The following is a 16759-nucleotide window of genomic DNA, read 5'->3' as shown; positions in this document are numbered from 1 at the left end:
ATGATGCTGCCCAAATCAGATGATGGACCAGTCCATTTTAGAAATTTAGCAGGGTACTTGGGGTTAATTCACTGTTTCCAAGGGATGCAAAATGTTACCAACATTGAATGTTTCTTGTTTTGGAGCATTGCTTTAAAGGGACTTGGTAACGAGACATTAAAACCACTACTTCCCTACCCCAAACACTCCACTGCTTATTTTAACCAAGTTTAAGATTACAATGTAGTAATGATTTTCAGTTTGGAATCTGCATGCACCCATAGATGATAGATTTTCAAGTATTTAAATGCTTGATTGAATAAAAAATCTCTTGGTTGTACATGACATTCAAATATTCAAATTAAGATCAGAATGGACAATAAGATATCTAGTTTATGTCCTCTAACTATTGTTTAACTCAACATTTAGGTATGCAATCTTTCTGATAGGGTAATTGTTTGGAGTTTACCTTATTGTAAATCTGTCAATTGGAAGTACATAAATAATGTCAAACTTACATGGATTTTGGTAACAGGTGATTTTATTGTATAAGGGAAAATCAGCTGGGTAACGAAAATTGCTTTTTCTTTGTAGAAATATCTGCCTGCATAGTTTTTTTTTGAAAAAATAGTACCTACTTTAACAAATTTGAGAGGCATAAATTAATTTTTTTGAAGTGCAGTCATAAAAAAATTAAGTACTTGAAATTTAGGGCCTCCCAAAATGTTCACATGATTCGAAATTGAGTTTTAAAGAAAGAAAAAAGCCAGTATTAGAGATTTCCCATTCCCTCTGACACAAGGTTCTGGAAACACCTCTCTGTATAAGCTATGCTGGATATACTGGTATTATCATTTATGCCACTTTGATTATTTAAATGCAGCACTGTGTGCATTTTAAGCGCATTGTCCTCTGTTACAGCTATTTATAGATAGCCTAGGTCAGATTATGTGTGTTACTTTTCATTGCATCATGCATGTTGTCATGAGTTTTGTTGCAGTATCTCCCTGTTTTTGACAGACTGTGTCCAGAGTTAATGCATGCAGACTGTGCACCACTTTGTGAAGCAGCAATCCGAGGTGCTTACCAAAGTGCAGCCTAGACTTAAGAACAAATCAACAAAAAAATCTATAACTAGATGTTCTTGGTCACTTACTTTACAATACTTTGGAGAAAAAAAAACTGTTTATAAGCAAGCTTCAGTGCTGGACTGTTAATTGTCTCCTCTTTGGTTTTTGTGTGGAGGCTGAAACAATTTTTTTCTAAATGAATTTCTTCTCAGCTTGAATGATGAGCAGTAAACTGGTGCCTAGATTATCTCTGACATTTTCTTCAAGTTTAGTGCCCTGGAGAAGCTATAAAATCCACTGATCTTTGCCAAGAAATGTTTTTCAGGTGTTTTGAACCATCAAAAATAAAAATGAAGAGTGTGTTCTAGATGTGTATCTTTGTATTTCGTTTTGCCAGCTGATTTGTGGAAAAGTTGTAAACCATAATATGGGTTTTATTTTGCAAATTGGCGACCTTGTGTGTTTATCGTAAATTTCTGTCTTAAAATACACTTCTGACATAGTAACATGTAAATTTGCATAACCTAAATAAGTGTTATTTACATTTTACGATACAATAACAATAGAGGATTTGAGGTTATTTTAAATCTGTTTCTCAACCAGATTAACGGATTAAGTAAACCTGAATCGCTTTAGATTTAAAGTCTTAATGTCGAAATGTGATGAACAAATTACAATTACAGGCCTCCTAGTGAAACCTTTAAAACCTTTAAAAACCTTTAATTTCAAAGCAAACCTTTAAAACCTTTAAATCTTCTGAAAAAACCTTTAAAACGGCCAAATAGCCTGTAATTTTCACTCAAAACCTATATTTTTGTTCAGACTGCTTGCCGCGCCAGTTTAAAGCAAGTAATGGTTATACTACTGTATTTCTTCCCCCATTTTAAGTGTTATTAGGATACTGCTTGTGTATCTTTCATCTTGAGTTTTTCAGAATGCTGTTGTGTTCACCAGACCACATACATGTAGATATTTGCAGTAGTGTTCCATGTATTCAGCATAAGGTACCATGGAGCTGAATGCTTGAAATGGTCTGGTGACATGATGTTTACACTATGGTAACAGTGGACAAGGTCTGGTGAAGATACAGCATTCTGAGCAAAGTTGATGTAGACACTACAAATTCAGGCTTTCATTTGGCTCTAAAATTCCTAATTTTCTTAGGTCTACCTAAAATTCCTTAAAAAATGCTCAAAAAGGGCCAAATTCCTAAAAAAAACCCTTATTTTTTTCAATTGTCCCTAATTTTTTGTAATATCTGTCTGAACTTAAATTTGTTTTTGCACAAAGTCATGCATATAATGATCCAATTAATTTATTGAAGTTTATTTTCTTTAAGATTCATTTTCAGAGGTTGCTTCTATCAGTTTGCATGAGTTCCTAGGCTACATCTTCATGAAACATAGATTTACTTCATTGAGTGATCAGGCCTAGATCCATGGCTGGGCCCAGGAGGCCTGTGCCCCCATTTGGCTCATCAAAGTTGCTCTCAACTATTTTGGCAAAGAATAAATATTTTCTCAAAATTAGGCCCAAAAACGCACCAGAGGCCACCATTCCATTTCTCTATTACAAAATTTTCCAGGGGGAGGACCCCCTGATCGCCCTTCCAATGAGGGGATTGCCTCTTCAGTACCTCAAAATTTATATAAGTTCCCCAGAGGCCACCATTGATATCTACATTTCAAAACATTTCCAGAGGATGAGTCCCCTGACCCTCATAAAACTACAGGGATACCCTCTACCACACATCAAAATTTAGACCAAAACATGCGCTGCAATCAAGCATTTTATACCTGTATTTTAAATTTTTTCAGAGGGGTGGCAGCATCCTTACCTCCCTAAAATTAGGGGGCTACACCCTCCTATGCCTCAAAATTTAGAACAAAAAATACACAAGCACCCACTATTCCATACCTGTATTTTAAAATTTTCCAGGGGAGAGCCCCTAACCCCCTCCCCCCAGTTGAGAGAAGTACCCCTCCAGTACCTCAATATTTAAACAAATAAAGGCACCAGTGTCCACCATTTCATACCTGTATATCAAAAACTTATGTTGGAGACACATTTCATTTATTGTTCTAGAATGGTGCCCCTGCAAAAAGCAACAATATAGAAAAGGACGGGCTTGACATGTTGACCTGTGGGCATTTAGTCCTAATTTAGCCCTTATTTTTTGCAAAACAGCCCTAATTTTAGCCCTAATTTTTTGCCAAATAGTGCTTGAAAGCCTGTACAATGTATAAAACAGGAACCATATACAAAATAGGTGATATAAATGCGCAGTGAAAGTAGGTATACCCATTAAGTTAGGTATGTATATCATTCAAACAGGATGAGATAATATCAAAAATGCCTGTTTCTGATATCTGGTTTTAGAGTGTGGGTTTCCATATATAAATTAACTTTTTTTAGTAAATACCTATATATATTATGTGTTTTCAACGAGAATTCCGACAAAAATAGCCTTTATTTACTCTTTATTTTTTAATATTTTACACTAAAAGGCCTTTATTTCAATAGATTGGAGCCTTTATAAAAACCTTTATTTTTGTTCAGGCCTGCTAGGAGGCCTGCAATTATGTAAATGCGTTTGTCCGCTTTTGCCAGATATTAACATTGTTTAGGTCAATGGTTGGTACTCGTTCATCCCAATTAACTTTAAGGACTTGCTAAAATAAAGAAAAAGTAACTTTGATTCAGATTTATTATTTGTGCTCAAATTTGCAAAATCAGTTTTGTTGGTTTATCAGTGTTTCAACAGTATTCCAACTTATTTCAGTCACCTGTGTGTAGCTTAACCTAACTTTCATACTAGTATTAACTTATTCCTTGCAAGTAGCTGACAAGTTCCGTCTTGAATCAGAGGTGCAAAAAAAGAAAGCATTGCCTTTTACAATCAGTCCATTCTTGCCAACTAAGCTCAATGTTCTATGTTCTCTGACTTTGGTGATTTGATAAAAGACATTGGGTCTGAAGTCATTTTATCATCTTTTTACTAGCTGTACAAAAATGATTTACTTCAACAGTATGAGCTGCCAGTATGTTGTACCAAGAGTACTCTGTTTACATGGTGAATTACTAGTATTTGTCAGTATACCATCATTTTGCTATGTCAGCAATTTTTATATTCATTTTATATTAAGAGAAAAAGTGTCGGCCTGCTTTTGTATATTAACAGTTTATTTTTTATACAAACACATGAGGTATCAGTGATGTATGAGAAATATGAGAAGTTGATGTAAGGGACACCATTGGGGTGGGTTTTTTTTTTTTTAAAGTTTCTGAACTGCTGTTTATTTCCATGGGAAATATTGATCTGTTTTTTTAGACAAATTTTCTTTATATTTTCAGATGAGATAGACATTATTGGCTATGGAAGTGGCACGAGCGACACCGATGACCATAGCAGCGTCGAGAGTGGATCTAGCGACGGTTACACGATCTCAGCCAAGAGAATTAGATTAAATAGTTCATACTCCGAGTCTCTTTGAAACGCGGAGATGAACCGGGGAGATACTTGCTTGCCCGGTGAGGTTTATTCGTGTAGAATAATTGTTGTTAAATGTGAATTTGTTATTTGTGTGATCAAGATCTGGTCTGGGGCGTTACGACCCCCTGAATATACGCAACTATTGTGTGGACACAGTCAAACATTCTTTAAAAGAAAACACTGAAAAATTATATATGATTATTATTACTATTATGAACAATCGAATTTCCTTGTGTATACATAACTGTATGGTTATTGACATATTTTTGAGTGATTATTACTGTTTTAATTAGAAAACCTCATGAATGTGTATCGTTGACTAATTGGGAAAATGTTTTGTGTGAATGCGGAAAAAGAAACTTCAAGTTCCAGCTTTCCAAAGATAAAATCAACTGGTGCAAATGGTCAAGGTCCTATGCTGTCATCTAATGGTTTTGGGATGTTGAAAACAAAAGCAGAAAAGTTTGAAAAAGAAAGAAAAAAGAATCATTGTTTTTGTGGATGTTAAGTATTATTAATGTTAAGAATTTCGGAATTTTGCATATTTTCGCAAAGTTTATGGATCATATTGATTAGTCACTTTGAAAATTTTGATGATTTATGGAAATTGGCAGAAAGTGCATTAGGAATAATTTGATTATATTGTGATTCTTTTTCATTGTATTCATTAAGGCAGCAGTTGTCACCTCAAGGATAAAAGAAGTAGAAAAATATAAACAAAAATGGAAGTTCACAATTATATTTTCTGTCTCATAATTGTCGCTGTAATGTATATGGCGCATGACTAATGAAATTTTTCAAATCTATTTTTGCCACACTTCTTTTGATTGCAATAAGGTCGTTTTATGGAGGCATAAACAATTACACGCTTTTAACCTAGTTTTGTTTTTTTAAGTTCAACTTATTTATAAACTTATTTGTGCTTGCATAACTTGTGCTGTTAATTGTCACAGGAACCGTTAAGAATATGAGTTTTAGTTCATACCACTTTGTAAATTTCCGGTATAGTTTCAAGTTCAGTAATTTGTAAGGTTTTAAATTTTTTTCTTTTCACAGTGGCAATGTCAATGAAAACAAGATGTGTTTAATGGAGTACAAAATGATTAGAGCTGCTTTTAATGAAAAAAATAAATATTTTACATGTCATACGTATACACTAGAGATTTGTATTAATTATGAATAGTGTATTTGAGCCGCGCCATGAGAAAACCAACATAGTGGGTTTGCGAACAGCATGGATCCAGATCAGCCTGCGCAGCCTGGTCAGGATCCATGCTGTTCGCTTTCAAAGCCTATTGCAATTAGAGAAACTGTTAGCGAACAGCATGGATCCTGACCAGACTGCTGGTCGCAAACCCACTATGTTGGTTTTCCCATGGCACGGCTCATTTCATCTTGATAGAGGATCAAGCCTTTAAACTAATGAGATTAGAATAATTTTACCCTTAAAGCCAGTAAAAGCCTTTTTTCATATCGTTAGAAAAGGATTATTTATTCTAATAAAAAGCCCAGAATGATGGAAAAATGGGGGTGAATATTTGGGAAAATACAGGTTTGATGAACAGTTGTCTTTTCCTCAAGAAATTAATTTTTTTGACAGTATGGAGAAATGAATTTAAAACTTCTTAGAGGGGTTTACAGGACAGTTTCTTGCAAGGGAAGTTTATTGGAATAAATACAGTAGTGATATTTTTTTCTTCCACCGTTATTTCTTCTTCTATTTTTTTAAATATGAGTGCTCACTGGATCTGTTGTTATTTTTACCAGATTCTTGATATTTTTAAAACATTTTGCAAAAGAGAGTATCTTTTAAATAACAATTTATTGCGTTTGTGGAAATCTGTAGTCTCAGTTGTTTCATGGGGTTTTGGTTGCCACATGAATAGTGACATTTTACAATTTGATGTAAGTACTTAGATAACTTGAAGGCCTCCTGTATTTTTTATCTGTTGTCATGTTAACTTTTAACTTGTATATGCAGAAAAACACAGTTTTCAATATAGATTTGTTTTATTGTACAGTTTTGTAGCCTATATGAAATTTTGTGTAAATAGTATCTTTGAATACTTAAAAAAAGAAAATGTGGCCAGTTTTTCTTGAAGCGCTGACACTGTTCTGGTTACACTGTGACCGGCTCATTTTTGGAAGTGTGACATACTGCAAACAGGAGATAAGACTAGTTATAAGTATCAGTCTGATTTGTTTTAGGTATTCAAAGTTTTAAAGTTGTAAGTAATGAAGAATTATTCTCTCGAAACTTAAGAATTTTGCATTTTTGAAAATCTGTGATTTTGTTATATTGCCAGCATTGTTGCCATAAGTCATGAGAGAAGATTTTATATAAGGCTGACTATTGTTAAGATTAGTTTTTCAGGCTCTCGCTACAACATGATGAATGTTTACTACTCAAATAAGTGTGCAAGGAAGCAAAAAAAAATTTAATTGCATAAGGTGGCAGTGAAAACCCTACCTTTAAAATTTATGCACTCATAAGCATGTTGAAAATTGGTCTGCACCTCTGATGTTTGTTTGAACTTTATTTACGAAAATTTTACGTGTATCATTAAAATGGTGGATTTTAGTGAATTTCAGCAGACTGGTAAATTTTTTCTGCAAAATTGTTATAGGCACATAGAGAGTATAGTAATTATTTGAGACATCTTTTCTGAAATCTATAGGAATTTGAATTGATTTTGAAAAGCCTGAGGAACTAATCGAAATTACAGAAATGTGTGAATGCTAGGTGTAAAATATGTGGGTGGGGTAGAGAAACATAACACCATTCATTAATTCTTTGAGACAAAGACTAACATCAGGCAATGAAATAGTTGTATATTTCAGTTCCTTAACATCATTATTTTAGCCTCAAAGGCAGTAGATTCATCTGCAACTGCCTCACCCAAAGTTTAAGTGTCAGAAGTTGTGGACAAAGATCTTGCTTTTGTGATTTAGTGTGTCTGAGTTTATAGAGAAATTTGCGATTAACTGAAACCTTGGCACAGAAATGACAGAATATATGTTTTTAAAATAATATCAGTGATCTCATTTTGAAAAAAAAACTAAGTGTATTAAATAAAGTTGTGCAATTTTATATGTGTGTGACAAAAGCTACCCGACAAGATGCTTCAAAATGGTGTGAGTCACCACTGCTTACGTTATATATCTGCATGCAAAGCCAATTCTTAGAAAATGGTAGATTTTCTTAACCTAACTGCAGTATGATATAATGAGTTAATCCCCAACTTAAAATACATTTTCTCGGCCTATCGGCAAAAGAAACCAATGTCAGAAAATCCACTTTTTTTTTGCTGTATTGTAATATTGCTGCTTGAAAATATTGATACGGCATATTTGATCAAGAAATACCAGCGTCTAACCTGTTGGATTGTTTATTAAAGGTAGATTTTCATTTATTGATATATTCCCTGCAGCCTTTCTGGAAATCGATTGAATAATTTCCGCTTTCTGTACAATGTTCAAAATGATTTTATTTTGAAAATCTACCTGGACTATAACGTTGCTTGGTTGCGTTCTATGCTTCCAAAGGATCTTGTCGAAGATTTTTAAAAGGAAAGCAGAATTTTTAAATAAAATATTTGAACATCTACCTTTAAGATACATTTGTTGTTAAACTACTAAATGGCAAGCTTTGTTTTATCAGTATGTAAATTCTAATGCATATGTATATATATATGTAGAGTATATATTTTTAAAGAAGTATTACCACAGTAATTACGAGGCTGACCTGCATTGGTGCTCTGCATCATGTATATCAAGTAGCTGACTGTGCTGTTTTTGCGGTTTCCAAAGGCACAGCTATTTTAGCATCTTGTGTAATTTGTTTTGAGGGTGTTTTTAGATCAGTTTTATTCTACTTGGCTCCAGGTTGGGTGGGGGTGGTTGAGTATACCCGTCCCTCCCTTACAGAATTATGATGGTTTTTCAGTTAACATAAAAAAGGTCCAAAGCTGAGCAGTAATGCATATGTATATCATCAAAATTAATAAACTTGAACACTTCTAAAAAATTTGCAAGTTTGGATGAAAGTGCATTCTGTAAAATGTAAGCGGTGAATTAAGCCTAAATTATAATGTTTTTATTAAAAGGTTTTACCTCAACTTCACCTTGCATATTAACTTTTTTTTCACTGGGATTTGATGTTTTCGGAGATCTTTTGACAACCCTTGCAAACAAGCAGGCATGATTAAATCTGTATATTAGCAGTATGTAAAAGGATAAAAAAGACTGTAGCTATTGGCTCAAATAAAGTTTACTGTTTGACCTACTTCTCAATAACTGCTGTTTTTGTTAGCTTGTCATACGATACATTAGACGAAATGTTTTTGTAGGTAAATTAGCGCACAAATTATTTTATCTGGTGCAAGGCATGCTGCTGCAGAAGTCATAATTTATCGTGAAAAAATAACAGCTTCTCTAGAAAATAGGTCAAAAAACAAAAAATAAAACATTAGTTTATTTGAATCTTCTTAGTATGCTAACTGTTTTCTTGCGTGTTCATTCTATTTAAAGTTCCCAATGTTTAGGCCATTTCGTTTCAATTTAATGTAAAGGAAACTTTGTTAAATTGGTTAATTGCCTTTATATCAGGTTAATGAATCAAGATAGCTTCGATTCGTGTCAATTTATTATTTATATGTCAAAGATCAAAACAGTCGATAGAGAAGAATAATGGACATGCGATCAGATATAACCAATGAATCTACAAAAATCGGTTACACTTCCATGAACACTGTAGCTCTAGATGTTGCATGAGTCATGGTATTGACCAGTTTTATCAAAATACGAGAAACTTGACTTTTTTTATGACCGATTTAAAACGTCCCTGCAGTTTTGTTTACGCATGAAACTGGGAAAATGATACTCTGACATGCAATGTGCTGGAAAATTGGCAAAAACTGATATTTTGATAAATAAGAGTGTATGTTTACATTTGTATTTTGAGTTAAGTCATAGATGAATATATTTATCTCCGATATAAAACGGAATGTTTTACAAGAGTATTGGATATCTAGTACCCCAAGGTGCTTCAAGTTACTTACCTCTTTTATGTAATCGTCTAAGGAATTAATTTCTACTGGAGCAATGGTTTTAAGTTTGATCCTTGGCATATTGTTTGGTCAGTGTCAAAAAAATTCATCATATCAAGAGGCCATTAATCTATAAGTTAATGTATGCACAGTGTTAGGTTCTCATTTCCTTGCCCCGGTCTAAGACCAACAGTTACCTTTGGTACTGGTACTTTCAGGTGTTTATTTAATTATTGAATTAGAAGGGGAGGCCGGTCGGGGGGGGGGGGGGGGGGTCCTTCCATTTAGAACTTCACTTGTTCCAGGAAAAGTAGCTGAGGCTTCAAACTACTATAGCAGGGGGAAATACCTGTCCCTTGGCCCATAATGAAACCCCTGACTTTAGATTTTTTACATATCTAAAATGGTACAAACCTTGTACAAAGATAAACATGAACATTTGGTCTATATCTGGTCATATGACATCTGCAAGGTCATTAAATGTATAAGATGATTTTTTCCGCTTTGTGTAATAAACGTTGTCAACAGAATGCTTGCACCAAATTGTTTTAGATTATTATCTTTGAAGTAGTGAAAGTAAATCTTGAAATTGAATATCTCCATACTCAATCACATTAATTTCTTATCAGTCATCCCTTTAAGGCATGGTAATTTGAAATGATTCTAGCTTAGTAAAGTGATCTCAGTTTTAATTTTAATCCTTTAAAAGAGTTAATTGCCAACCATTTTTCTCAGGGTATTGTATTTCCATGTGACAAATAACTTGTTAAATATCTTACCAACCCCCTCTATACTCTGTTGTGTAAAACTAGGGATTTTTGAAATGACTTCTTTGCTAGGTTTTGTAATTTGGTTGAAAGTGATAATTGGTGAGGTATTTTCCGTTTTATCGACACCTGGCACTTTCTTGATACAGTCAAACCTGTACTTAACAGTCAGCCAAGGGAGAGTCACAATCTGGCTGCTTAAAGCAGGTTGCTACTTTAGACAAGTTAGAACAAAATGTCCCTTTAGGAAGTTAGTTGACTTGCTAATTAAGGTGGCTGCTAAGTCAGGTTCAACTGTAGACAGGTGCAGATTTAGACATGTTATTTTGAATAGACAAGGTTAACAGTTGAAAAAATTGTTAAACCGGTATATAATTAAAATGAAAATTTATTTATTTGGTTAACATGACATAAATTCTATTTACCTTTAGCAGTGTAAAGTTCTTACACTTGAATGAAAAAGGATGATACAATTCAAAAGAAGTAAACATTTTTTTTATGCTGAGTAATGTAGTCTTTTTTTGGGGTCCTTAATTGTTTTCAAGTCGAAATGTTAAAGGACAGAAAAAGATAGATTTTTATTGGCCTAGAAATGATTTATAATGTCACTGATCAATCAACCTTGTTTTTCCTTTCGAAAGATGAATGTTTTATGAAACAGGAGAAGAAAGCATTATCTAGGTTTTAGGGCTCAGACAGATACTATATTGTTGCGACGGAAATCAGTTGAAAAGTTGATAGGAAATGGCAGATGCATCTGTAATGTAAAGTGCTAAGATTAGATTTTTAGGAAAAGGATGCACTTAACAAACTTCCTTTTTTTGCAACTGTTGTTGTTATCTTAAATATGAATATGCCTTTATGTTGAGAAGAAAAAAAACTGACATTTCTGAAATCTGTGTCCGAAATTAACGTGCAGGTCAGCGTCTTGTTTTCACTGGTAAGGGGGAAAAATCAAGAAGCATTGAATCAATAATTTATTACCTATAGCTATGATCTGTGATATACTGTGTGCAAAAAAAAAAAGTTTACCGTACATGAATTTTGACGTGTTGTTGGTTTCTTCCTGAAGGGATTTGAAAAAAAAAAGCTCTTGAAGTTCATACAACAAGGTTCAATTATGGTGACAAAGTTCATGCTAGTGATCAATGATTGGGATGTGTTCAGGTTCAATAATTACAAGGTTTTGTGTAATTCCGTGTAACTTGTGACGCTTAATATCAGATTGATAGTCTTTAATTAATGTGTACTATTGTACAAGGTCGTTAAATATTCCCAGATCTGAATGAGTGCTTTTTAATGAAAAGGTCAGGATATAATTTACACACATCTCAAGAATAATTAATTCAGTTGGACCTTGTTTTACCATCTGTTTTATTCTTCTTTCACAAAATGAATATATGTTTACAGATTTGTGGTGAAAAAAGGTGAACGTTTTTTCTATTTATATTCAAGTAACATATGTTTGACGTATTTGATATAAATTGATAAATGGATACGCTGTATTTATGGTAAATGATCGATCATCTTGAACTGATAGAGCTTTTTATATCCCTTCAGGAAATTGGTCAGCATTTCAATGTACTTGACATTCTATGTAACATTACAAATACTATTGACAAACTATTCCATTTAAGGCCACACAAATATAATATTTTGTTTCTTGTATCTGCATATTTCATTATCTATAAAACCTTGGTACAATATTTGGAGATTTAAGATCAAGTTTTTCTCAAGGGCTGAAATATTTATGTAAGAAGTAAAGTAAATACTGTAGTTATTTAAGATAGAAGAATTTATTACTTTTTACATAAAAAATGTTTGTATAAAAAGGCAAAAATACCACGATGTCTCAAGAGCCATGTTTAGAGATATATCGATGTGTAATGCTTACATTAAACTTGCACATAAATCTTGTACGTTAACTTTCCAGCATTTGAAGTAGAACTGCCTTAATATCATTGCTGATAAAAACAAACAAAAATTTGTATGATACAGTAAACAAAAAATTGGTTTTGTGTGGCCTAATCCCATAAATGTGGGAATAATAGGACAAAATATTAGATAGTATTGGTTTATGTTAAATCAATATTCATTGTAAACTATAAACTAATGATTGTAGATTGTGTGTACTGGTGATTTGCCAATATTGATAAGAGTTGGGTCATCATGAACTTGACATTTTTCATGAATTGTTAGTTTGTGTGACTGTTGAATTTTGATATTGCCAACTTGTTATAATTTTTTAACTCCAAAAGTTGTCAAGGTTCAACTGCAAAGAAGAAGGAACACAATATTTAGTATTCCCACATTTATTTGATATAGAATATTTGAACAAGAAATATGTGCAATGAAAAATCCAAATGTTGATTTTTTAACTCTACATAATTACTAATTGATTAATATATTTTAACTAAATGTTGTACAGAGTTATTGTAATATAGTTATTTTACTAATGACATATGCATGAGGTCATATTTTAACTATATAATAATTTATTATAGTAATTGATATGTATATTTTTATCTGGAATCAAAGTCTCCCAGTATCAGCTGAGATTTTGGACAAGTCCTTTATCCATTATACATTAATATATCTTAGTATTGTAGTTCTTTTTGGTTTTGATTTCTTACAGTTAGCTGTCAGTGACTATGAAGTGCCTGCCTGGTTCTCATTATACCCTCAAGAATGGTGTTTTGCACTGAATAGTTGCCTTTTCTCTTGACACAGTCTGTTCTCAAAAAATAGACTGGTTCCTTTTATGCATTTTTTGCACATGAAGGGTTGCTTTTCAAATTTACAGTCAGTGGAAAGGGTCTAGACTGGTTGCTATTAATTATGCACTACACATTTTGTGTGTTGGGACATTTTTTTTACATTTACTCTCCACATATATTGATGAAATAGCCAACTTCAGTGGTATCCCACTGATTATTAGCTATCATAAACGTTTTTATAGGAGTGTTAACAAGTCTTGTTATGTTACTGTTCATGTTAACTGACAGTTAATTGTATAGATAGTCAACAACCTTTTATTTGTTTACATCTGGAGACAATTGCATTATGTAAGTGCTGTTACATAGCTGTACTTTTAACCCAAAATAACACATGGTTGTTAACCGTGTTAAATTTTGAAAAATCTGTTAAGATTGACTGATAAGTGGTGCATTCAGTGAAATGTTGATGGTTTTTAACCTTTACCCTGCTAAATTTCTAAAATGGACTGGTCCATCATTCAGTCTGGACAGCAACACTAGTTATCCAAAGGGGTTGTTCACTTAAAATTTACGGACTCAGTAGCGAACAGTGCAGACCGTGATCAGCCTGCAGGCTGATCTTTGCACTGGTCGCGAAGGCAGAGTCACTTGCCGCCAGCAGGCTAAAGGTTAAGAAGATTAGAACTTTTCTAAGTCTTTCTGTGAGTCATGATAATTCATGGTAAACTGAATAAAAAATTGAAAAATCTGTTCCAGATTTTGTTGTTTTTGTGCCTGTGTCTCTGGTTCGTTTGTATTGGTAAGTTACTAATAACACTGGTAAAAACTTCAGGAACACTGCCAACTGATGGTCGTAAACTACTGGAAAGTAACTCCCAAGAACTTCAGTGATGGACGGTAGGCAGTTGGCATCTGCTGAAGTCTGCCGAAGGCGGAGGGATATAGTTTTGGCGTTGTCTGTCCGGAGCCATATCTAGGAAGTGGTTCTGAATATTTAAATAAAACTTCCTATACATGTTCACCAGTACAGGAAAAAATGCAGCCCGTCAAGTTTCAGTCAGATTCCCCAAGTAACACCAGAGTTATGGCCCTTAGTAATTTCTAGTGTATGATAAATATGGCAATTTCTGCTCCATAACTAGTGACATATTTGACTAAGAACTGAAACTTAAAATTGAATTTAGATCACCATAATGTGGTAGTGCACACAATATCGACAGGATCTCTTCAGTAACTTTACAGTAACTGCCCTTTAATTGTTTAAAAATCCACATATTTGTACATAACAAACTAACCAGTTGGTAGAATTTCATTAAACTTCTTTCGTTTTTCCCCCATGAACATTTAATATCAACATGTGAAGTTGTGTACCCCAACCGCCCTGGTCACCACAAACCCATTCGGCGGGTGATACAAATTCATCGAATTTGTTTGTTTGAGCAGTACTTGTCCAGTTTTCACCTTACTTGGTCATACTGTATTTTGACATAATATCTTGGCCAAGTTCGATAACGAGGCGGATTGTCCCAATGGCTCTGGAATCGGGGGCCCTTGAATTTCTAAAATTACGAAATTTCGCAATGCCTGGTCTTGGGTATTTCTTACCCAGTGTTCACCAAACTTGGCGACAATGTTTATGTGCATAATATCTCGGCAATGTTCGATGCTCAGCTTGATCCTCGAAGTCTCTTGAATTACTTTGCGTTTGAATTACTCACAATTGTAAGATAACTGAAATACTGTTTAAAAATGCGATTAACCCAAAAACAAAGCATCCTCAAGAAAGTTCATTGAAATGTGTTTTGGCGGACTTGGCTGCTGTAGATCTGAAATAATCCATGCTCGGAGACCAGTCCTAGAATGTAGTCTTAGTGTCCCGTGTTGTACTTGTTCCCAGTTGACGTTGGAGCCTACGATCTTCAAAAAACGTCAAAGCATGACTGCACGTGGTCAGTAGATATACTGCATTAATTGGTTAAGGTCACAAATCTTGTTCCCGGATAGGATTACTGCTCGTGGTCAGTATACAGCCTGAATTGTTTTGATGGATATTGAAGTTCAATGTCACAGCACCATTGAAAACGCAGGGTTTTAGCTTTTGTCAGGAGGAGGAAGGGCGAGGTCATAGTGACCTTGACAACGAAAACGGCATTGTGTTGTCAAATATAGATTAATTTTGAGTGGTCATTGAATAAGACATGTTGGTTTAGTGGTAAGTAGGTCGGTATTGGAGAACACTTGCACCAGTCTGATTAAAATCCTCTCCAATTAACGCTACGCATTGGATCCGAAAATAGGCTATTGAGACTCGCGTTGACCAGTCAGAGCCTTGCTTCCAACATTTTGAAAGTGAAAGTAGAAGTTTAAAAAAAATCTGTATTTAACCCGGGATTCCAGTTTTCGATATGTGGTTATCACTTCCGGGGTTACAATTCTAAGAAAGTTTATACAAACACATAGTTGTTTTTCTTATTTTTACATTCAAAACTGGAAAGCGTTTGTGAGGGGTACCGGATATAAACTGCGTGTGCCTCTGCTGGGAGAAAAATATTTATTGCCATGGCGGCCCGGGTTCGATTCCCGACTCGGGCGTGATTTTTTCCGTTGATTTCACATTTTTTAAAGATAGATCTAGTTTAGAAACAAAATCTCATGTTCTTATGTTTATAATATAATGAAACTTGAGAAACACTTGACCCAGAACCTTCAACTTTAATAGCATGATTTAGCTTATGTAGAAGATGAACCCTATTGTTTTGGGGTCAATAAATTAAAAGTCACAGGGGCCTGGACATTGAAAATGGTTTCTGCTCAATAACTTGAGAACCACTTGACCCAGAACCTTCAAACTTGATAGCATGATTTGGCTTATGAAGTAGATGATTCCTGTTTTTAAGGTTAGAAAGGTCAAAGGGCAAGGTCTTAGGGACCTTAACATTGAAAACTCTTTCTGCACGGTAACTTGAGAGTCATTTGACCCAGTACCTTCAGACTTGATAGCATGATTGGGCTTATGAAGTAGATGACCCGTTTTGGTTTTTAGGGTAATTAAGTCAAAGATCAAGGCCTGAACTTTGAAACCATTCCACCCAACACTTGACCCAGTATCTTGAAGCTTGATAGCATGATTGGGCTTATGAAGTAGATGACTACTAATGGTTTGGAGGTTAGAAGGTAAAGGTCCTGGTGATCACGTGACTGAAAAAGGGACAACCCATCATGAGGGGGTGGGGGTAAGGGCATACGTGTTTTACAAACATCTCTTGCTTCAGTTAGCTGTGGTGCATTTTAGACTGACATGATGAGCACATGTATGCAGCCTATTCACTTGTCAGTACCAATACAGTGCTCATACACAACCGAACAGACAATGATAGTTTTCCGTTACAGCTTCTTTTTGTTGTGGGCCTACTTTGCAAATGCGTGGCTCTGTGGCTGTGTCTGTGGTGCTCTGTGCTTCCGAGAAATCTACCTTTACCTTTTATCTTTCATCGGCGAGTTATTAAGCTCTAGAAAGTGTCCATAATAATGGATATCTTGATAAATGATTACTTTTAGAGAAAAGACTTGCTCATGCAGTTAATAGATATTCGATACTACGATTTCTCAATCTGTTACATTGATGCATTATGTTTGGATGCAGTGTCACAAACGCCTCCCATATACCTCCCGCATTCTGAAATAC

At 34.4% G+C, this 16759-nt stretch overlaps 1 protein-coding gene across 1 annotated transcript in view; it reads left to right on the top strand.

Moving 5' to 3' along the window:
* Positions 1–13824, top strand: part of LOC123547382 (max dimerization protein 1-like) — a 36589-nt gene extending 22765 nt beyond the window's left edge. Inside the window, exon 6 of the mRNA XM_045334432.2 lies at positions 4404–13824. Coding sequence (XP_045190367.2) covers positions 4404–4543 — 140 coding nt within the window. The 3' untranslated portion in view covers positions 4544–13824. The remainder of the gene's footprint in view (positions 1–4403) is intronic.
* Positions 13825–16759: the final 2935 nt, after the last annotated feature.

Source organism: Mercenaria mercenaria, chromosome 9 (genome assembly GCF_021730395.1).
Source record: "Mercenaria mercenaria strain notata chromosome 9, MADL_Memer_1, whole genome shotgun sequence".
Classification (NCBI taxonomy): Eukaryota; Metazoa; Mollusca; class Bivalvia; order Venerida; family Veneridae; genus Mercenaria; species Mercenaria mercenaria.
This window is presented reverse-complemented; position numbering and strand designations above follow the sequence as displayed.